Below are 23,486 nucleotides of genomic sequence, written 5' to 3' on the forward strand. Positions count from 1 at the left end.
TATTTTATTATTTTACGTGTATGAGTGTATTGCCTGCATGTATGTGAGTGCACCCGTGTCGTGCAATGGCGCAGAGGTCAGAAGAGGGCTTTGGATTCCCGTGGAACTGGCGTTAAGGACGGTTTGTAGCCGCCATGTGGGTGCTGGGAATCGAACCTGGGTCCTCTGCAAGAGCAGTCAGTGCTCTTAACCGCTGAGCCATCTCTCCAGCCCTGAGGATATGTTTCTTATAAGAAGGGTTCTTCTCAAAGGGTGAGATCTGTTATAAGCTGTGAATAGGAACTCCTGTTAAGAGTGCAGACTGTTCCATCACATCTCTACTTTGAATCATGCTGGGTACCCCATAGCCACATGTTCTTTTTCAAGTTAACCTCCCAAATCTTTGATGATTACTTTGCTTGTTTATTTGTATAAGATGGAAGTAGTAATACTTGGTGTTTCTTTAGCCATTCTAAGGACTGAATGAAAACATGTCTATGTGGTCTTTAGCTTAGCGTGGGACATATAGTGATGGTTAGCTTTATTGATCACTTACTGAGAGTGTTAATCATAGTAACAACGGAAACATAGGCTATTCACATTATTCACATACTGTGAATTCACCTATACTTCACCTGATCTGTGTGAAGTATTCATTAAAAGACTTAAATGGGCATAGAGAAAATACCAACTTTTCTCCAGGGTTAGTCATTTTACCAGTGCTCCAAAGTGTGTGATATGTGTGATTGTACATTAGGGGCTTGGAGGCAGAATTCATTAAGTTCTGTGAGAGGGCTTAGAGTAGCAGAGACTCAATTCAAAGCTGTTAATTAAAAAAGGAAGAGGGAATTGTTAGAGCACACAGCTTGAGAGATCAAGGCTTAAGTGGGATATAACTGGATCCAGACAATTTCAGTGTCACTCAAAGCCCTTCTCACTGGGTGTTTTGATTCTCTGTTAGCCCCATTCTCAGGAAGACTCTCCCACCAAGTGACAGAGATGACCATCAGTACTCTAGACCGATATTTCATAGAGTGTCTTCTCAGAGGTTCCAGCAAAAGCCAATAGGATGGCATCTCATTGGTCCAACTTCTGTCAGGTGTCTCACTCTATACCTGGCTCTCCACAGGATCACACAGTTCGTACTTCTGTGTAAAATGCAGTCAGTACCGTGCTGGGTAACAGTCTATGTGTCGAGATTCAGGCAGGAAGGAGAGGTCTTGCTTGTGGGACCCACGCCAGTCCTTCCCTGTTTGGTTGCTTTCTTCCTCCACACGATCATTTTCAAATCTGAGATTTGGTTTGTTGCTTTCCATCAGGCACAAGGCAACATAAATCCCGAGCCTCTCGCCCCCATCCTACCAGATCACCGCCCTTCCTGTTGCCAGTACAAATATTACATAGCCCTGTGGAAGAATTTTGTAGACTGTTTCAATCTGTGATAATCGGGGAGCAGCCACGTAACTAGAAGCAAATTCTTCCTTCTTGTAACTAAACAGACACATTGCTGGTCTTCCCAGGACCTCAGCCACTGCTTGCAGTTATCTGGAGCACCCATGGCTTCATGCCACGAGTGCCGCTTAAGCCTCCCTGTTGTCACGTGATGGAAATGTTTAGTTTGTGTAAGACATTTTGTTAACTCCGATCACAGTGGGTGTAGCTGAGCTAATAATGTGTTGCTTCCCTTCCTATGCTGCTGCTGGTTTTGCCTGTGAATAGTGGATTTATGTAGCATAAGGGCTGTTTGTGTTTAGAAGAGGCAAGATTATTCTTTCTTTTTTATTTATTTTTATTTTTTGTGTATGAGTGTTTTGACTGCATGTAAGTGCACCTGTGTCATGCAATGCCTGAGGAGGTCAGAAGAGGGCATTGGATCCCCTGGAACTGCAGTCACAGGTGGTTGTTAGCCGTCATGTGGGTGCTGGGAACTGAACCCAGGTCCTCTGAAAGAGCAGTCAGTGCTCTTAATTGCTGAGCTCTCTCTCCAGCTGCCGCCCCCCCCCTTTTTTTTTGAGATAGCCAGATTTGAAATAAACTTCCGCTAGTTAGTTTTTTGGTCACTGTTTCAGCTAGCCTTTCCCTGTTGCTGTGGCAGAACACCTGATTGACAGAAGCTAAGGAAAATGTGGAAGCTGGGATTCCGTCCTTGGTAGTGGAGCTTAAATATGGCTTGTTCCATATCAGTAGATTGGGAAGCAGAGAGAGCTCTGACCATGACTGGGACTGGGTTCAGTCCTAAGGGACCTACTTCCATCTAGATCCCACCTCCTAAATGTTCTATAGTCTCCCACAACAGTGCCACCAGCTAGAGACAAAATATGTAAACACATGAGCCTACGTGGGGAGATTTCACATTCAAACCATAACCATGATCATGACAAAAGAGATGAACAAATAAACTTAAGTATTCATTTTGGCTCAAGGTTTCAGGGGTTCATGTCATGGTCAGCTGACTCTATTACAGTGGGCCTATGTGAGGCAGAACGTCTTGGCAACAGGAATATGTGACAGAGCCTGCTCAAGTCATGGTAGCTGGGAAGCAGAGAGAGGCAGGAGGGGTTGGGGCAAGATCTCCAAAGTTACACCTTCATTGAAACACTTTTTCCAACTTGGCCCCACCTCCTAGCTTCCATCAAATTATGACTCCATCACTGGCTTCATCCATTGATAAAATCAAATTGCTGATGATCCAGTCACTTCCTGAAAGCCCATCAGCTGGCCACAAAGTCTTTAACACATAAGTCTTCCTGAAACATTTCAGATTTGAACCATAGCACTTCTTGAGTGAGGCTCAGCCTTTATCCTCAAATTTAATTTTATTTTCAACAAATAATGAGGTTATTATTAACAAGAGCACAGCAGACTTCTCTGGTCATACCCTAAGACACTGTGGCGTCTGTCAAGCATGCTGCTGCCTGTCAAGAGTTATAGAAATAATTGCTGGTGGCCCATCTGTAAAACCTGGGGCCTGGGAACTGCATCTTTCTTGCCCGGCCTTTCTAAGGAGTTGGTTAATAGTGGCCCATGTGAATTTTGCATTACTTTTCCTCATTAGCCTTTTGCAGTGTCTCTGGGTCTTTTCTGGGCACCCAAGATTGAATATTAGATTCATTCCCGAAAGGCAGGATCGTAGTAGAGAAGTGCGTGCCAGAATTTGGATTATGGCACATGAAAGCTCCAGAGGCCAAGGAGACCTCTGTGCGGCATCCATAGCAGGGCCTTTAAAGGTGTGTTGATCAGAAAGGTCTTCTAGAAGGGGGTCTGATTTCCTCTGCACTAGGATTCTAGGGGGACACAGCTCAATTCTGTTGTGGGGCCCAGTGGGTGAGCAGGTGTCAAAGAGCTTGTCAAGAGTTGAGCTCAGTCCAGGATGTGGATTCTAGGAAGGGGCGGGGTCATCTCATTTGCTCAGATATTTCCATGAGAAGTAAGAGAACTGGATCCAGACATGGTGGTGCACTCCTTTTAATCCTAGGGAGTCAGAGGCAGGAGGATTGCTGTGAGATAGAGGCCAGCCTAGTTTACATAGCGAGTTCCAGGCCAGCTAGGGCTACAGGGAAACCCTGTTTCCAAATAAAAATAAAAATAAATAAATAAATAAATAAGAGAACTGGAAAGAATCTTTAGGATTTTCTAGTACACCACGGACTATCTTACAGCATGCTGTTTTCTTCCTGTGGTCAGAACCTGGAAAGGGAACAGCTCTGATTTCAGAACTGGAGCAGCCAGAATGAAGATTGGGACCACAGTGAGGGCTGGGAAGAATGCACTTGTTCAGAGATGAGCTGGCCTGCTGAGGAGCCTTTTATGAGTCTTGTCTTTATTAATTTACTTTTTTATGTATGAAATAAACAGTTATCAAATGTCGCCCATGCCAGCCAGCAGACAGCAGCCAGTGCTATCAGATCTGAATCCTTCCAGAATTTCCTTTGCAGGAACAAGCAAGCTCATGTGTGCACATGTACACACACACATACACACACACACACACACACACACACATACACTATTTTTTATACAAATGGACAAAAATAGACGTAACCGGGTGTGGTGGCACACGCCTCTAATCCCAGCACTTGGGAGGCAGAGGCGGGCGGATCTCTGAGTTCAAGGCCAGCCTGGTCCACATAGTGAGTTGCAGGCCAGCTGGGGCTACAGGGAGACCCTATCTCAAAAATACCAAAAAAAAAAAGTAGTCGTTATATCTGTATTTTCTAACATCTGATTATGCCGTAATTTGACAAGTTCTGTTTTAATAGGCATTTACATTGTTTTCAAGTTTTCATGTTCCATGGATGCTGTAGTGTCTTATACATGTCTGAGGCTCTGAAATGGAGCAGTTTGGTCAAGGATACCTGCGGTTGGCAGTGTGACACAGTCCCAAGTTGCTTTCTGTAGAGTATAGAGGTGTATACCCATTAGCATTGTTTGCTCTGAGAGGGCCAGACCATTTTTAAACCGAGCATGAAGGAAGAGAGAGAAAGAACTTAGGATGACTGTGAACAAGTTTATGGAGGCACCCAATAGTTTCACAGGGAAAAGAATCTTCAAGAGCTTGGCTAGGTGGCAAAGCAGGACTAATATACAAAGTGAGCTGAGATTACAACACAGACAGCAATTACAACTCCATAAATGTCACTGCACTCCATGATCTGGGACCCAGGGATGCAACGGTGTTGCCAGTGGGAGAGGAGGAGACTTGGGACTGGAGGAGATGGAGAGGTGGTAGAAAGTGAAGTTTAAATGCCATGTCTGAGAATTCACACAGACACACAGACACACAGACACACACAGACACACACAGACACACACACACACACACATACCAAAACACCCCAAGAAACAAACAAACAAACAAACAAACAAACAAACAAACAAAACAGCACATGGTCAGGGAAGTGGCACCCAGCTGTTCTGGCACACACAACATGGTTGCATTGCTGATAACACATCCCCAAGCTGCCTGATACAGATATGGACAGAACGGAGGAGGGGGCAGTCACTGTATGGACAACTCCTTGAAGTCTGTAGCTGAAGACGGAAGCCTCTGAACGCCTGTTTTCTTTCTTGCTTATGGTCTCAGAGAATAGGAAGCAAAAAAGCAAGACTGTAATTTGGGCTCCAGTTTTGAAGCAAAGGGGGAAACTAACTGATGAAGTAAAGTGGCAGGTGTGTTGGAAATAAGTGGGTCCTGTCAAGTGGAAGTTCGTGAAATTGAGGGAAGAGCTGAGCATGGACAGGGAACTCTGAAAAGTTTACACATCAAAAGGCTGTGAACTCCAGAAGGGAAGATAGCTCAGTAACAGTGGACTGATGAAAAGGAATGTAGTCTGACTGTGTGTAGTCTGACTGTGCCAACTCTCATGTAATATCAATAAAAAAGGACGTGCTCAGCTCTGAGAGAAACTAGGTTTCATAGGGACCTTTATGATTTTTTTTTCTCCCCTGGTCTTTTTGAGACGGGGTCTCCCTGAAGCTCCAGCTGGCCTGGAACTCACTATGTAGACCAGGCTAGCCTTGAACTCACAGAGATCCACCTGCCTCTACCTCTGCTGGGATTAAAGGTGTGTACCACCATGCCCGTTAGGGTCCTTTATGAAAGAGCACCTGTGTGAACCCATACCAGGAAGGACAAACCCCAAGTAGAGGGCAAGGCTAAGAACAACAGCCCTTTAAAAGAAAGGTATGTTTTTAATAAGATCAAAGAAAAAGTGGACTTGATTCTTCCAATGCCTTTAACAGGTGCACAGAATTTAGGACACCAGTTCCCAAGCTGCATTCTCTAAGTGGAGTTTTTGTTTGTTCATTTTGTTCATTTGTGGTGCTGGGGATCTAAACCAGGAACTTTCACAATTGTGCATGCCAGGAAAGTGAGTGCGGTACACTGGACTGCATCCCTGTCCCTGTAAGTGAATTTCAAGGAATTGGGAAATCAGTCAAGTGAGTTCTGGAATTCTGGAAATGAATCATTCCCTAAAGTTTCAAAATGGCAAAAGAGATTAGGTGGGTTCTATAAATATTGATGTGCGTTTCCAGGCAAGCCTCTGATGGGTTGTGTGGGAAGCTAGAAGACAAAGTAGGACTCCATGTCCTTGAGACAGAATCAGCTCAGTGGCCTACAAGATGGCTCAGTGGGTAAAGGTGCTTGCTGCTAAGCCTGAGGACTTGAGTTTGATCCCTGGATCCTATATGGTGGAAGGAGAGAAATGACTCCATATGTACACTTGCGTGGGTACACACACACACACACACACACACACACACACACACAAATAATTTTTTTTTAAAGAATGTTTCAAAAACACATCTAGGGGGGCTGGGGAGATGGCTCAGTGGTTAACACTGGTTATTCTTGCAGAAAACCCGGGTTCGAATTCCAGCACCCACATGGCAGCTAACAACTGTCCATAACTCCAGTCCCAGGGGGATCTGACAGCCTCTTCTGACCTCCATGGGCATTGCACAACATAGGTGCACTTACCTACAGGCAGACAATACACACATACACATAAAATAAAAAAAAAAGAAGACACATCTGGGACTAGATTGATTACTTAGGTGAGAAGACCCAGGTTTGATCCTCAACTCACACAAAAAGCTGGGTGTGGTGGCTTATGCTTGTACTCAAAGTGCTCAAGAGGGAGAGACAGGAAGATCCTGGGCTCACTGGCCTAGCCTGATTGGTGAGTTCCAGGCCAATGGGAGACCCAGTGTCAAAAAATAGTGGCTAGCACCTGAGGAGTGATACTTGAGGTTGTCCTTTGACCTACACGCATACACACACACACACACGCATACACACGCACGCACCCACACACACACACACACTGAATTGCGTCAGACTTAGTTCATTGGTTTGGCTGGAGATGTGTCTATAGTGGTACTTGAAACATCCACCATGCTTCAGTGGGGTGCTACAGAAACATTGCTTGGGACATCTTGTGACACAATAGAAGAATACAGGTTGAATGCTAAAATAAGCCCATTGCATCTGAATGGTTTGGAGTTGGGAGCACATTGTTATGTGTGGTACATGCTGTTCAGATCATCTGGACGCCAGTATTGACATGTTTAAATGTGTGCATGGGGGTTGACATGTGTAGCGGGCATCCAGGTGTGGGGAGAGAGTATGTGTACATGTGTGTACTGTGTTGTGTGTCATCTCCCTCTGCTGCTGCTTCTGCTTGGATGGATGACAGGATTTGCCAGACTCTACCTCAGCTGTCAACTTATAAGAGTGGCTGCCTAGTGTGTCACAAAGTAGAGGTCAGAAATTTGTTCAAACTGCAAGACAGATCCAAGTATGGGGCAGGCTTTGGGAAATGATGTGCTGTATTTTGGTTCATGTGAAGAGGGACATGGCCATAGACTGGGATCACCTGTACTCGCCCTCTGCACATGTGTCTTCCTTCTCAGCTGCTCTCCTAAGGAGGTCTGCATCTTCCAGTGACTGACCTTGAGTGCTTTCTCTCCTTTCTCTTCCTTCCCACAGTCAGTTCTGAATGTGATCAGTGAGCTGCAGGAGCAGATGTGTAGGCTGCAGCTGGACATCCACAGGCAGATTCAAGAGCGCCTGTTACTCAGTAGGGACCACCCTGAGGAGGTGGTGGCTGGCGACCATGCGGCTGAGCCCCAGCCCTGCAGCCAGGACTGTGTCCCTTGGGAGCAGTCACCTGTAGGAACCATACTTAAGTATTTCAGAGCATGTGTGTGGGGGATGTCCTGCTGGTGGAGGGCTGGGTGTTTTCTTAACCGGAACCGAGTGCAGTGGCTTTGCATGGATTTGGTGTTACCTTAGGGTGGAACTTGGTCTCATTCATTCCTCCGGTGATATGAGGGACCCTCACCAAGGTGGGTCTGAGCAAGGGAGGGCAGTCCTCAGATGGCACACTCCTTTCCTTTGGTCTAGGAATGAGGTGTGCCACATGTCTTGGGTGGTGGCAGATTTGGGCCAACAGAAAGCTCACGTTTCTCCTTCCCCAGTATATGATCCAGACACTTCTCCTGGACTGGGAGATTAAATGAGGCTTCCTTGTATGTGATTCTTTTTAAGGAAAAAATAGCATCATGGAAAAGATCCCTTCAAATACATGTTTAAAGAGGTTTACCCCCGGGGAGTAAATACAACATGAGTTTCCATTTGTTGTGAACAGTTAAATCATCATCTTAATTTTCAGGGGGAAAAAATGTCCCACAAAATCACAGTGTGGTGATTTCATGACTTTTGGGGATGTGCCAAAGAAGTCACAAGAGCCCAGGCACAGTAGCCTATGCTTTTCCGATTCTGCCATCGGTGGGCATGGTGTCCTCTCAGAACAAATCCAGCAGCCCAGCTGGAGCAAAACAGACTAATTCCTGGTAACTGCTGGGCATTAGAACCCCTCAAGCTGACAGTATTCCTAGGAAATGACTGAATCTCCTGCAAGTCAAAATAGGTGCCTGAGGTCTGGAAGTTCAATGATGAAGATCAAGGTCTCAATCATCTTAGCTTGGAGGACATTTTTTTCACAACAGGTATCAACAAATGCTCATCTCAGTTGTAAGATATTCTTAAAAAATTCTCCTGTAAGAGTCCAATGGAAGCAGTGTTACTTCATGGTAGATTGTCTCAGAATGCACAAGAAATCCAAGCTGGTTAAATAATGGCTTGCATTCCAGCTGATCATTCATCCGCAACTGTGTGCCAGGACCTGCTGGGTAATGATTTTACAAACACTTCCCAGAGTTTAGAGAATAGGAACAGAACTAGCCATTAGCAATTCCACAGGTAAACACTTCAGCTGCAAACTATGTAGGGGAGACATGGGAAGCACCCAGAGGGTCCAACAGAGGGTGTCTGCTTGCTGTGGTATGGAGCTTGGGGAAGCTTCACTTGGTGAGGTCTGAAGGATAGACAGGCGGTAACCTGGTCATGCACTTCAAAGGGAATGACATTTGTAGGCCTAAATTGGGAAGAGGAATTGAAAACTCTGCAGTGTGACGGGTTGGAGCTTAGCTGGGGAGAAAGACTGATGCAAGGAATAGTCATGGAGCCGGGGCAGGCCAGGCTGGTCATGGATTAGAGTTTATATGCTTTGAGAAGCACAGGAGATCATCTGCCATGATCAGATGGGTGTGCTGATGCTACTGCTCCTTTGGATGCTTGGCAGTCAGTGTATTTGGTGGGGCCAAGCCCACAGAGGATCAGTCAATGATGACACTCAGGCTACCAGCACTGGTGGCTAGACCAGAGTCATGGTGGTAGGGAGGGAAATAAAGATGTATTAATAATTTTCTGGGAAGCTGCACTGAAGGTAAATGGAATTGATGACCTTTATGCCAGCTCTTCTGCAGGAAGTCATCACCTGGACCATTAGAAGAATTTTCGTTCAAGACAGTAGTGCTGGCTGGGCACACTGGTGGAACTTGCCTATAATCCTTAGCAATTGGGAGGCAGAGGCAGAAGGATTACAAGTTCAAGGCCAATTTGGGCTATGTAGTGAGTTACAGGCCAGCCTGGGCTATGAGAGTCTATCTCAAAAAAACAAAATGAGCAAAGACATTATTGCTTAATTGTGCCCTCTTTAGTGAGGTAATTAAAAATCAAGGACCATAGATTTCAAAAATTATGGGCTTGAATTCTAATACCACTTACTATCTGCACATACATATCTGAGAAACTTGTTTAAACAATCCTTTCCATTTCAGGAAGCTTCACTGACTTCCTTTCCAGTGGAAGCAGAACTCCTATTCTCATCTTGTAGAATTCGACCTCAGCATCCCAGCTCAGCTCCCACTACATGCTGGCATCCAGCCTCTGCTCCAGCCCAACAGCTTGTGTCCTTTTCTGTCTCCTGTTTTGACTCTTCCTGCACATCCTCCTCGTCTCTTCTTTCTTCCTTCCCCTGAACTAGAGCACTCATATTGGCATCTACACTTGACACTTAGCATTTGTTCTCTGAGAGTTCCATTTCCATCCTGCTGTCTGTGGCTTCGGTGAAGCCTTTGAGGACCGCTGCTCCCCTCCTCTGAGTCCTCCTACTTTCAGCCTAGAGAGAGGCTCCCTGCTTCCTGCTCCTTCATCCATATGACCAGGGAAGAAGTCATCCCCTTTCAGCATCTCTGTTTCTCCCAGCACAGTTTGGACCTGTCTGATCCCCAAACACCTGTGGATGACTTGGGCTTACCCTGCAGAGGATTTGGGTGTCAAAGAAAGGGAAGACAGAATATAAGAGTAAGAGGACAGTTCTGAGTGTCAGGTTGGAGAAAGAGCTCAGTTGGTCAGATGCTAAGCACGAGGATCTGAGTTTGATCCCATAAGTCATGTTTTAAGAAAACAAAATGGACTGGGCAGGATGGTGCACACTTGTAATTCTAGTACTGGGGAGGTGATAACAGGTGGATCCCTGAGACTTGCCTGCCAACCAGCCTAGCCTACTTGACAAATTTCAGACCAATAAGAGAATGAAAATGAGTGGTGCCTGGGGAACAATACCCAAGGTTGTCCTCTGAATGCATGCACACATATATGTACCTGCACACAGATACACACACACACACACACACACACACACACACACACACCAGTTTCTTGTCTCTTAGGTTTAGAACTCCGCGACCTTTATTTTTCAATGGCCACACAGCTCCTGGAACACAGTCCAAAGCCACATTTATGGAACTTGCTGCTGTCACTGCTGCCCCTGGTTTCCTCTGCATGAGCTTTACCAGGTTTGGAGAGCCAGTGTGCACCCTTTAACCATCCAACCTGATCTTTTTCCTTCTTCCCTCCAGGAGTTACTGCAGGAGCTCAAGCACCTGAAAATCAAAGTGGAAGAGTTGGAAAACGAACGGAATCAGTATGAGTGGGAGCTGAAAGCCACTAAGGTAAAGGCAGGTGTGAGGGTCCTGGAGAGGGCATGAGGTGCCGCAAGGAGGATCTGGGTTCAGATGCAGCGTTCCCTGCAGCAGAAGTTTGAAAACGTTCACCAGCCCGATACAGTGGTGCCAAGGCTGTGTGCTAGACAGATCTGATCCAGAAGTCTCTGCTGGGAGCGTCATCTTAAATTCAGAATCCCTTTTATAGGTATTTTTCCAAAAAATAGCCATCCTTTATTTTTTGAAAATGAATGCATTCCTAAGATGATAAAATGGTTGGTTTATTTTCTTAATTCAAATTATTTTTACTAAATTTGCATGCTGGCTGTGCAAAGGACATCAAAAATAAATTCTTTCATGAGATATATTTCTTCCTTTTTTTTTTTTTCTTCCTAGCTGAAGTGGTTTAAAGTAGTGGGTTAACTGGATATAGTGGAGTACACTTGTAATCCCTGCACTCAGGATGCCAAGTGAGGAGAACCATTTGGGGTTTGAGGCCATCCTGGATGACTTAGTGGATTCCAGGCCAGCCTGGGTTACATAGCAAGACTACCTCAGAAAATGACAGTGAAGAAACAAAACCCACAAAATTGCTTAAAATTTTTTGGCTTGCATATTATATTTTAAAATGTCAAATTAGTTGTCATATAAACATTAGGAAACTTCACATTAAATATAATTAAGCTATTTTTAGGGGCGTGGGGTTCTAAAAAATCTATTATTTTGTGTTTGTGTGTATGTATGCACATGCGATTTTTGTGTGCAAGTATGGGCACGCATGGTCTGTGGCAATGTGTAGTGGTCCAGAGGACTCCTGGGGAGCCAGCTTGTTTAGGTTGTGAGGCTTTGTGCTGTTGCCTGCTGAGCCATCTCATTGGCCCAGGAATCTGTTGTTTACAAGAGTCTGTAATATATTTAAAAGTGCTTAGATGAATACCCAAACTCCCAACATACAGTAATGGCTAATACTCAGCAGAAGAAAGTGCTTAGTACCCCAATTCAATCATTAACTTTGTATTCCTGTATCAAAGATCACTGTGTGCTATAGGAGGGACAAATACTGTGGCTCAATAAAACAGGCTTCATTGAGAGGGGCGGGAGAGCTGGTTCAGCAGTTTAGAGTACTTGCTGCTCTTGTAGAGTACTTGAGGGTTCAATTCCCAGCACCCACTTGGCAGCCAACCCCAGTTCCAGGGGATCTGACACCCTCTTCTGGTTTCTACATGCATTGCATGACATGGGTGCGCTTGGAGGTTAAGGAGAAGAAGGAAGCCCTTTAACAAGCCTAGAGCACATTTCTGTTGGAGGAAGCCTAGGGGCCTCCTCAAACAGAAATCATGCTCGAAGTATTGTCTACATTCACAGGTGATACTGGTGATTCATGTAGATATTTCAATGTTCACTTCATTTTAAAATCAATACTTTTGAGGGGCTGAGAAGATGGTTTAATCAATAAAGTGCTTGCAAAGCAGGCTAGAGGATCTGAATTCAATCTCTAATACCCATGTAAAAAGTCAGGCATGGTGACTCACTTCCGTGACCCCCTTTCTGGGGAGGCAGAGACAGGTGGATTCCTGGGGCTTACTGGCCAGCCAGCCTAGTCCATTTGTGTCCCAGGTCTCAGTGAAAGGTTGACAGCTCCTGAGGAACAACATCCAAGGTTGTCCTGTGGTCTGGACATCCACAGATACAGGGACATGCTACTACACATACAGGAACATACATAGGGCACACGACCCACATATATAGGAACACATGTACACAGAGAACAAGCACCCACACACAGGAATGCACACATGTGAACACATACATAGAGGAACATGATCACACATGAACACAGTGCACACACACATAGGAACATATTTACATTTGAACAAATATATTGAACACATACTCAAATGCTTTTTATATTTTGGTCAGAATTTTTATAACTTTATTTGTACTTTCATTTTGCCTAGAGTTATTTATTAATCATTAAAAGAAAAATAGTTCATTAGAGAGATTTTCAAAAGCAGGTTCCAGCCAGGGCTACATAGTGAGATCTGTCTTGAGAAACAAATAAATAAAAAGCACTCAAACCACCTAGGCACTATTATCATTATTAATATTTCCTTCCAGGTGATTTTCTTTCTTTATGATTCTCCTTCCTCTCCTCTCCCTCCCTCCCTCCCTGCTTTTTTCCCTCCTTCTCTCCCTCCCTTCCCCCCTTTTCCTCCTTCCCTCCCTCCCTCCTCCCATTTCCCTCCCTCCCTCCCTCCCTCCCTCCCTCCGTTTCTGGTGTTGACAGTTAGTATATCATTATATTATGCTCTTTTTCCATTTAAAATTTTGTGATTTCCTAAGTTATTAAAAGAAAAGTGCGAAACATGTTGTTAAAATACCGATATAACAGTGTTCTAATGTACAAATATAAAATATTTTCCTTAACTATTTTAGAGCTGATAGAATGGAGGCACGGATGATTAAGTGATTCTCTTAGGCCTCACAGCTAGTTAGCGGTTGGCCCCATCTGTCCTGGCTGCTGTTGTCTGAGTACAGACAGCCCTGAGTGTGCTGTGCTTTATCGTCACCCATTCTAGCAGTGTTTTTTCCAGTAGCTCAAAACTTTCCACTATGATGCTGTGCTCAAGCAAGTCCAGCCTTGGTGAAACCTTTGAAGTTGTACACACCACTCTTTGTTATACAACCAAGTAACTCTTTCCCTTTTAATTCGCCCAAGCTCTGCCTTGGCAAGTGGACCTGTTAGATGACAAGGTTCTTTAATGACTACCAGGTGTGGAGTGCCTCCTGCCAGGCCATGCCTACCCCTTTGCACATTTTCCTCATTTAAGTCATAAAATAATGCAGTAGGTGTGTTTGATTCTGATTTTGCTGGTAAGAAACTCACAGTTCCTAAGGTCAGGTTGTTCCCAGATCTGCCCTTCCCTGTGTTTTCCCGGCATTAGCAGATTCCCCGTAGTGAAATCCTCCATTGTGTTTGCAAGTTTTTAAGTTTTCTGCTGAGCCCTCTCAGACCCTAAAGGTGGTTCATCGTTCATTGTAGCAGCAGTAGAGCTTGTCCCCTGAACTTAGTGAGACTCAGCCCTGTAGGGACACAGTGTGCATTTCTGCCCTGAAGGGACCTAGACACACATCCCTACTTTACTGCCAGACTTATATCTTGGACCTCTGGCCACAGCTCTGGCTTCTGTGGCCAAAGCAGCAGTTTCCCTCATATTTTAAGGGCTTCCCACCAAGCGGTGAGGTACCACTCTAAGATAGCAGAACATATATAGTTTTGTTCTATTCTGTTGTAATCATTAGCACAGTAAAGATTGGGTCAAGTGTGGGATCTATAGTACATGCATGAATGATTTCATGCAGAGGCCAGTCTGAAGAAGAGGCTTCTGAGTGCCAATTACTGAGCTCTGTCTCAGTAGATCCGTGTCACTGAAGTCCACCTGTGGGACCAACAGATAAGCATCAGCATTGGATTTCTAACAGAGACCACTCTGTCCACAAAGAAAGAGAAGTGTGCAAGGAGACATGCAAAAAAAGCTCAGAGATTATTTTGTAAGAAGAGTCTGACCCTTGTGGAGCTGAAATGCATTTGGGTTGAGAATCCCAAGGCTAAGGTTTTCAGAAACCACTGGTACCATTATCCATAAGCCAGTGGACATTTAGGTCTTGAGTGACAGGTGCAAAGCTGACCATGGCTGCTTGCCTTGGTAAACTGAATGGACTAGCCAGACTCAGCTCTTTGACTCTCCCAGAGGAGAGGGACAGGGTTCCACAGAGAACTTTTTGGTAAGGAAATCTGACCTTGTGTCTGCTTTTTTTCCCCTTACATCTCTGTCCCATTTAGAGGATTTTAGGAAGATTTATTCAGAACCCTTGAGGAGGTCTGAAGGATGCCAAGCCCTGTAAGTGTGGCTCCCATCCGCCCTGTTAACCCAGCAGCAAGCAGCCTGGAGTACCTGGAGTTCTGCACTGGAGTAGGCAGGCTGGGTATGAAGAGCTCTGCATTCGATCAAGCAGGCTGGGTGTGTGAAAGCCTGCATGAGAGATGGCTAGGTGGGTGGGAGGAGTTCTATATTGGAACAGGGAGGCAGGCTGGCTGATTGATGTTCTGTGATGGAGCAGGGAACTGGGATGTGAGGCGGTCTGCATTGGAGCAGGCAGGCTGGGTAGGATGGAGCAGGCAGGCAGGGTGGCTGGAATGCTGTGTTAGGGCAGAGAAGTTAGAGTGGCTGGAGCTCTGCATTGCAACAGGCAGTCTGCATAAGTGGCAGTCTATATTAGAGCACGGTGTCTGGGCTTGGCATCCTGGCCTGGTCACTGAGTAGCTGACTTTACATGGAATCATGGGCTGTTTGTTTTCTCCTGGTATTTTCAGGAATATTCCTTTCTCCTGTGAGTTCTTGTGGGGATTTCATGAGATTTGAAAGTAGTAAGCGTAGTGGCAGATGCAGGGTGGATGCTCAGGGTGCTGACACTGAACACAAGACTTGGCAGGCAGAGTCACCAACAGAGCCAGTGTTTAGATGGTTACGTGCAGCTGTTCAGATACACTTGGGCCTACTCCAGACTTTGAGGGGCAGGGTTGGAACGTTATTAGGGTTCTACATGGTGGGGAGTGGCCATGGTAGAAGCCTTTAATATGTGTTTCATTGTTCAGCAATCAATTCTGGTCTGACGCTTAGAACTGAGCTAATTATTTATAAGGGAATGAACCAACGAAAGAGCTGTAATTATGATAGCAGCATATATTGGGCATATAATGTGTGCTAAGTATTAGACCTAATTTCTCATGACCATTATATTACTTAGTCCTCACTCCAGCCCCTGAGATGAGACTCAGGAAGGTTAACTTGATAAGGCCATCCAACCAGGACATGAGAATCTAGATATTCTTGACTCCAAAGATCCTCTTGGACTGAGACAGACATAGATCGTCTACTGAGTGGAAAGCATGGATAATCACATGCAGTGCAGTGTGTGCAAGGTAACCTGTTTGCATAGTGGAGACACGGGAACCATCCAGTAGCACTGCTATTGTGTGTACATATGTGAATGTGTGTGTATTGTGTACTATGCCTACCTGCTTTCTCCTCCAGGGGGAAAAATGTATATATGCTAAACACACACCCAAATGCTTGTATGTATACATATGGGCAAGTATGGACCTATGCCTGGAGGTTGAGCAGAAGCTAAGGAGGGAGTCCTCAGCTCACATTCTGTCAGCCAGTACTGATTTGATTTCCATTCTACTTCCCTATGGAAAGATGAAACTGCATGCAGGTGTCATAGTAGCATATCTTAGTGAGTAAGGAAGACACATCCAAAATAAGGACATCCAACTTTTTCATCAAAGACAGAGCCTTCCCGGTGCATACAGGCTTAGTTCCTCTGGCCTCAGAAGTCCCTGGGTCACACAGTGCAGGAGAGAGAAAGAGCCTGGCAGATAGGAGGATGTCGAAGGAGCAAGATGATGGCGGGAGAGTGAATTCATTAAGTGCATTTCTGCTGTGGGAAGGCAGAGAGCCTCTCTAACTCCTTACCTGTGCCCTTTACTTCGCATGTATCTTAGGCCCAGTGTGTGCCAGGCTCTGATGTGAGGTGCTTTGTCTATGGGCTGGAAGTCCCTCTGAGCTGGTAGGGATTCTTTGTTGCTTTTTCAGGCTGAGGTAGCCCAGCTGCAAGAGCAGGTGGCCCTGAAAGATGCAGAAATTGAGCGTCTTCACAGCCAACTCTCCCGGGGTGCAGCTCTCCACAGTGACCACACAGAGAAAGGTAACTAAATTGACTGTGACAGAACACAGTTGTCCTGGGCCCTGGACCTACTCTCATAAGGGGACATGTATATCTGAATGAATGTTGCCTATGCTTGTATATGTAGGTGTGCACATGCATGCATCTGTGTGTATGAGCATGCTCAAGTAAATGAGTGTGTGTGTATGTGTGTGCGTGCGTGCATGGCCATGAAGATGAGCTCTGTTATGGGGTCATTGCTATACCCCCTCCCTTATCCAGAACACTCAGCTCTGAAGGCTTTTCTCATCTGTGTTAATTGAGGCTCGGTGCAGCCCCCTCTGGAGCTTTTTCTGAGAATGTTGAAAATGCCTGACTCTTTCATTGGATTGGAAGGCCTTGATTCAGTGTTATCACCAAAGAGGAGGCTTAGCAGTTCATCCTGTCTGACACTTGTACAAGGTCCTGAGGTTATAGAAGCAAATCAATTCTTTCTCATCCTTGATATCTCAGCTTAAATGTCATTTCTCAGAAAGATCTTTCCTGGCCACCCCAGCTCCAGGAGGTAAGTCTGGTGCTATTCTCTAGTCTAGCAGCCTTCTTCTCCCCTTCATGGCTCATACTATGATGGAGCGCTGTTGTATTCTGGGAGGTCTTGGGGCCATCCTACTCTCAAACAGGGACTTCATCTTTCCTCAGAGCCCAGCACAACGTTCAGCCCATCCTAGACTGTAGTCATTGAATAAAAGAAAGGCTGCCGTGTGGTCCCTGGGGAGTTCAAGTATTGCTGATTAAAAACAATAAATCTTCAGACACTCTTCTTAACACATATAATATATTTATGGCCATTTGCCGTGCATACAGAATAATCCCACACCTCCCAGCTCCTCGACTTCTCGCCTGGCTGCCGAGCCATGTCAATCCTATGGCTTAGTGCCACTGTCTAGCTTTGTCTTGTCCTCAGTATGCCATGCTTGATCCCCACGTGGAGTGTGGATGCTCTGTAGCCTCGCAACAGTGGCTGAACTTGAAAAAGAAATTGGTGACCAACAGGCTCATCCGTCCCTAGCCTTTCATCAGTCTCCTTCCCATGAGTATGTTGTCACCTGTGCTGAGGTTGACTGGTGCTCCAACTTTACCAGTCTTTTTCTGGAAGCACCTTCAACATGATGAACTGAGTTGGCAGAGCTGATTTGGTACCATGAACCCAAGTCTCCACTTCTGAGAATGAATTCCCATAACTGTTCACACAAAGTCCATGTATCTCCTGATGTTTCTTATTGAATATCACAAAGGACACAGGATGCCTATACATGGGTTCCCTTGTCTCTTGTATTTTTCTTATGCACACATCTCCATCCTTGTTATTTATCTCAATTTAGGATTAAGTGTAAGCTTTTCTCTGGAATATCCAGGACTATGCTAATTCCTAAACCTCTGAGTACATGGCAAATGACCCCTGCCTTCTTCAGGGATTGGCCCTGGACCTGACTCTTCAGGTCTGTTTGAGAAAAAGGCAAGTGAGTCCATGTTGAGTCTAAAGTGAGAGGGAGCCATGGCTTTTCTACCATAGACTAACACGGAGTCCTTTGTATCTCTTAGAAGATGGCATTGCTTTCCCTTAACCATGATGTTTGTTTAGATATATTTATTAGTGAATCTAAATACTTCTTTTTTTATATTTTATTTGTTTTGTGTGTGCGTGCATGCGTGTGTGCGGGTGTGCAGGTGTCCGTATGCCACAGTATATGTGTGGAGGTCAGAGGACAGCCTGTGGGAGTTGGTTCTCTCCTTCTACCATGTATGCCCTACCATGTATGTCCTCAGGTCATCCGGCTTAGCACTGAGTATCTTTACCTACTGAGCCATCTTGGAGCCTCCCTGACTCCTAAGTTTTTTCTTTTGTTTTTGGGTTGAACCTATGACCTTGCACATGGAAAGTGTATTACTGTACTACTGAACTGTAGCTATTGCTTTTTTTTTTTTTTTTTTACTTTTTGTTTTGAGATAGAGACTTAATAGGTTGCCCAGGTAGGACTTAAATCTGCTGTCTTCCTGCCTGAATAGCTGGGGTTATGGGCCCGACACTCCATTTCTCTAGTCATAGAACATTTTAAAGACTGTAGTTTAACCACCTGCCAAACTCTTTTCAGCCCTCAGTCTTCATTTAGCTGTATTTTTGTTTGTTTGTTTTTATGATTTTTCTCTGCTTCTAGCTTTTCAGAGTGTTTGATCTTTCCCCAGACTAGTCAGCAGGCTAGGTATTTGCCTACATAGAAAGTCTGTGTTTGGGCCAGGTGTGGTAGTGCACACATTTAGTCCCAACACTTAGAAACAGGCAGGTGGATCTCTCTGTGTTCTAGGCTAAGGCCAGGGCCACATAGTGAAACTCTGACTCAGAGAGAGAGAGAGAGAGAGAGAGAGAGAGAGAGAGAGAGAGGTGTCTGTGTTCTTAGAGATGTTTGGGAAAGATTTTTGATTCCTTTGTGTCTCCCTTGAGTAAGTGACATTTTTTATTTTGCCCCTTAGAAAGAGAAGACAAAAACACTAGGCTTGTTTAATGAATAAATCCAACAAATGTCTCATGAGATAGACTCTGTGCCAGTCATTATCCCAGGTTCTTTAACATAAACACAAAACAAAAGAAAAACAAACAGCTGGGCATAGTGGCACGTGCATTTAATCCCAGCACTCGGGAGGCAGAGGCAGGTGGATCTCTGTGAGTTCCAGGCCAGCCTGGTCTACATAGTGAGTTCTAGGCCAGCTGGGGCTATTGGGAGACCCTGTTTCAAAAAGACTCCCCCCCATCTTTATTATTATTATTATTATTATTATTATTATTGTTGTGTGTGTGTGTGTGTGTATGAGAGAGAGAGAGAGAGAGAGAGAAAAAGAGCCACTTTCACATACAAGTCTTCAAGTTTGAATGTGGGTCATTTCCATATGTGAATATCTGTCTGCATTTGTATAAACAATCCTTTCTGTACCTCAATTCTCTTAGACCAAGAAATCCACCGTCTGAAAGTGGGGATGGAAACACTGCTTGTTGCCAATGAAGACAAGGTGAGACAGTCATTGTGTGACCCCATCCTTTACCAGAGGGTGTCTCCAGCTCTGGTTTCTTCTGATCTCTGCTCTCCTGGACAGTGCCATACATATCAGACCATCAATAAGATGGGTCAGGAGAACAGCTTTCGCTGCCAGAGACTCAGCACCTGTTTTTCACTTTGATGTCTGGGAACTTTGCCTAAATAGAATCTCCCAAAGGCAGCTTAGAGCCCTTGCCTGTTCCCGGCGGTGTAGGGAAAGACACCCCCGTGCCATTGACAGTTATAAAGCTCCTGCCTAGATTCCTAGTGAAACTCAGGAATGGCCCACCATGTTGGTCTACCAGTCCTCAAATCTATCTCTTGTGGTAGAACCATCATAGAGACACTTGTAGCAAGCAGTGCCTCAGTTTACCCTGCTGCTTTATAATCCTCATAATTTCTGCATAACCATAAAATAACCACATCTGTGAATAGAAAAGTTCCTAGCTAGTAGAAGCTGAGAACCCCAGCCCCATGTTTTATGACTGAGGAAACGCACTCAAAATGTTTGGATAATTTTGCACAGGGTCTTGTGGGTAGCAGACCCAGGATTCACTCCAGGATCTGTGTAACCTCCCACATCCCTAGACTGTAGTCTTGGAAGAATGGATCCTCTCTAGGAATTTCTTCTGTATAAGGAAACAGGTGAGGATATTTGGATTAAGTCTTTTTTGTGTAGCTCCTCAGGGCAACATTGGATTGAGAGTCTGAAATTTCCCCTCAGTGTGTCCTAAGTGAGATCAACCAGGGACCAGTGGTGGCATTCATTTAGATCTGTTCTTGCATCATGGCAGGACCGTCGGATAGAAGAGCTTACGGGGCTGTTGAACCAGTACAGAAGAGTGAAGGAGATTGTGATGGCAGCTCAGGGTAAGACAGGGGAGCTCCCCATTTCTCTTGAAAGATCCTTCACTACTGCGTCTGATCCAAGGGCAATTCTGCCAGCAAATTTGTTGCCTCCTTTGGAGAAGATGCTCTGCTGGAGAATGGGTCTGTGTGTAGACTTCCCTCCCAGATGGTACAAAATAGTAGCTGGTGATTTCTAGAAATTTTATCAAATGGCAGTCAGATCAGAACTTCTAGGGGCTGCTTGAGAAAATAAAAGTATTCAGCATTAGCTCTGGGGAATCCTTCCTATTAGACGGTCTCTGATCCATCTTCTCAGGAGCCCTCTTAGAGGCAGCAACAGGAGTCAAACTGGGTCAGCCAGGTTCCTCTCATGGACATTAGAGCTTGTCCTGTTCTTGCAGGAGCTGGAGGTCTCCGAGGACTCTAAGGCATTTAGGGACTTCCATGAGTTGCCAGGTACCTGGATTGCCACTGGAAGTCACCGGACAGGGAGAGCCATGTGTTTCATATTTGCTGCCCAGACCATTTCAGTATGTAATCAGCATGTGTGTTTGTATGCGCATAGTGGTGCACACACCAGGCTCCCTGCCTTGTCACTCATGCCATGGATCTGGCTCCCATTGCAGATCCCACAGGAGCAGTTGTTTCACATAAGAGGGTTGTCTGAAGGGATGTCTGATTCTGGCTGAGCTACAGAGTCTTCTTGGAAAGAAACCAGGGCTATTGCTGGGATTGGAGCTGACTGGTTCATGCCAGGCCCCACACAGATGTTCCAACCTACTTTTCTCTAATCCTTTCTGATGTTAGGCCAAGTCACTCCTGGGGCATGATTGTCCATGGCCAAGAGATAAGGAGGTTGGCATCAGGGGGTGCCTTGTGTTCCAATGATGAACTTTGACCTAGAAGTGACCTTCATGGCAGCCTTTGCTGGGATGCCCTGAAGACTCTTCCCAATCACATTGTTATGATCTTCTTATATATTAATCACCTTTCTTATTTCTCTGATCAAATACCTGAAAAGAAACCACCTAGAGAGGGAAAATTTATTTTGGGTCTCAGTTTGAAGGTACAGTTCATCATGGTGGAAAAGGCGTGGCAGAGCTTACCACACTGACAGGAGCTATAGCTGTGACTCCTTATATTTTGGAGATGAGGAGGTGGGGAGAGATTGGAATGAGACTGAACTATAACGTTACCCTGAGGCTTATCACCCAGCCAGCACCTATCTTCTCCAGTGAGGTGCCACCTCCTAAAGGTCTCACAGCCTCCCCAAACAGCACCACCAGCTGGGACCAAACACATGAGCCTGTGAGGGGTATTTCCTACCCAAACCATCACACTTTATGTATGTCTTGGTCTTTTTTGCTCTTGAGCCAGGTTCTCAGTACATTGCCCAGGCTAGAGTCAAACTCCTGAGCTCAAGTTATCTTCATGTTTCTTAATGAAGACAAACACTATTAGTGTTTTGTGGTGTAATTAGTTTATAAATAGTTCACGCAATAGTGATTTGTCACCTTTGTACTAATGTTTCCAGGGCCTTCAGAGAGAACTCTTTCAATCAATGAAGAAGAACTTGAGGGAAGCGTCAGAAAGTGGAACGCCACAAGTAAAAGCCCTGAAGAACTATTAAAACAAGAGGTGCTCTGCTTCCTCCCATGAAGTGGGGTTCAGCCACCCTGGGAACTTGCCCTTGACCTAGAGGAGGATAGGGTCAACCACCTGTGTAGCTTTCACCTTAACTGATGAATACGTCAGTCCAAGGAATGGCCCTCAAGTTTGGAAGAGGGTGTAGGGACGCAAGGGCCCAATCACAGGCCTCTGTCCTGCTAGGGATGGCCTAGTAGCCACTGGGACTTTCAAGTGCAGGTTTTCCCTTTGAATTGGGTTCCTGTTTATCTTTCCTCTCTGGAGTGTAAGTGCCGAGCAAAGGTGGTGCTTGTTTTTTTTCCACGGTTTCTCCAGGGGCTGCAGTGGTGACTGACACCTGGTTGACTTCAACAAGCATTTGTTGAATGAGCGAGTGCACTTTGTTCACTTAGAGAGATGCGGACACCTGAGGCAGTACATTCCTGCCTCTCAGTTTCCTTCAGCCCCTATAACCACATTTTCCTTCTCTTTGGTCTAAAATATCATTGTACTAGAACTAGGCTAAATACAAATGAATAAAAATATCATAAAAATCTTGGGTTATAGGAGAGGCTGTACCAGGGGCCAGAAAAGTCATGAGATTCTAGAAAGATCAAACTGAAAATGATTTTTAGCAGTCAAGCTTAATTCTTTTATGTAATGAAGGAGCAAGTGTCATCCAGTGACTTCATTATTGAGTCAAAGAAAGCCCACTGAATTGCTGAGCAGTACTCAGGACCAGCTCGGCACCCATGTGTAGTTGCAGATTTGGTCAACACTGTTCATGTCTCACCTCTCACTCCTGGAAACACCCCATATAGGCTCTCTTTCTATTGCAAAAAAGCTGAGGTTCAGAGAGGATATGTAATATGCTCTAGGTCATACTGAAAATGGATTGTACAACCTAGACTTGAACCCAGGTCTGTCTGACCAGCAAGGCTTTTAATAATTGTGCTATTATGCTACAGTTTTTCTGTAGTAAGCCATAAAGATTGGGCTTGAGGGCAAAGAGGAGGTCTCTGTGATCATTGCAACAGTGAAGACAGGACTGTGTTTTTGGACCATCATCACTTTGTCTCATGCTCACCCTCCTGAGACGCTATTTCCTTTCTTACCTTGCTAGTGAGCCTGCTGCCATTTCTCAAGGTTCAGCGCCAGTGTTCTTCCCTCTGAAGACATGCTGAAATCTACCCAGTGAGAGGGAGCCCCTTTCTCCCCTCTTCCCATAGTATGTTACAGGTGTTAGCGTTACAGAGAGGTGGCATGGTTCCTTTGTCCTGAATTTCTAATCTACCTTGTGGATATAAGTTATGCTTTCTTCCTTCCTAAGACAGAGCTGGCAGGCAGATGTCGAGGTCT

At 45.2% G+C, this 23,486-nt stretch overlaps 1 protein-coding gene across 13 annotated transcripts in view; it reads left to right on the forward strand.

The window, feature by feature from the left end:
• Positions 1-23,486, forward strand: part of Ppfibp2 (PPFIA binding protein 2) — a 180,353-nt gene that overhangs the window by 113,208 nt on the left and 43,659 nt on the right. For all 13 annotated transcript variants that reach the window (XR_003846866.1, XM_029555283.1, XM_029555276.1 and 10 more), the window contains 5 exons: positions 10,750-10,842; positions 16,494-16,605; positions 19,565-19,626; positions 20,447-20,522; positions 22,036-22,139. Coding sequence is in view for 12 of the 13 variants with exons in the window: in XM_029555283.1 (XP_029411143.1) it covers positions 10,750-10,842; positions 16,494-16,605; positions 19,565-19,626; positions 20,447-20,522; positions 22,036-22,139 (447 nt within the window). In the remaining variant the exon portion in view is untranslated. The remainder of the gene's footprint in view (positions 1-10,749; positions 10,843-16,493; positions 16,606-19,564; positions 19,627-20,446; positions 20,523-22,035; positions 22,140-23,486) is intronic.

The sequence above is a fragment of the Nannospalax galili genome, unplaced genomic scaffold, assembly GCF_000622305.1.
Source record: "Nannospalax galili isolate Female #2095 unplaced genomic scaffold, S.galili_v1.0 scaffold426, whole genome shotgun sequence".
NCBI lineage: Eukaryota > Metazoa > Chordata > Mammalia > Rodentia > Spalacidae > Nannospalax > Nannospalax galili.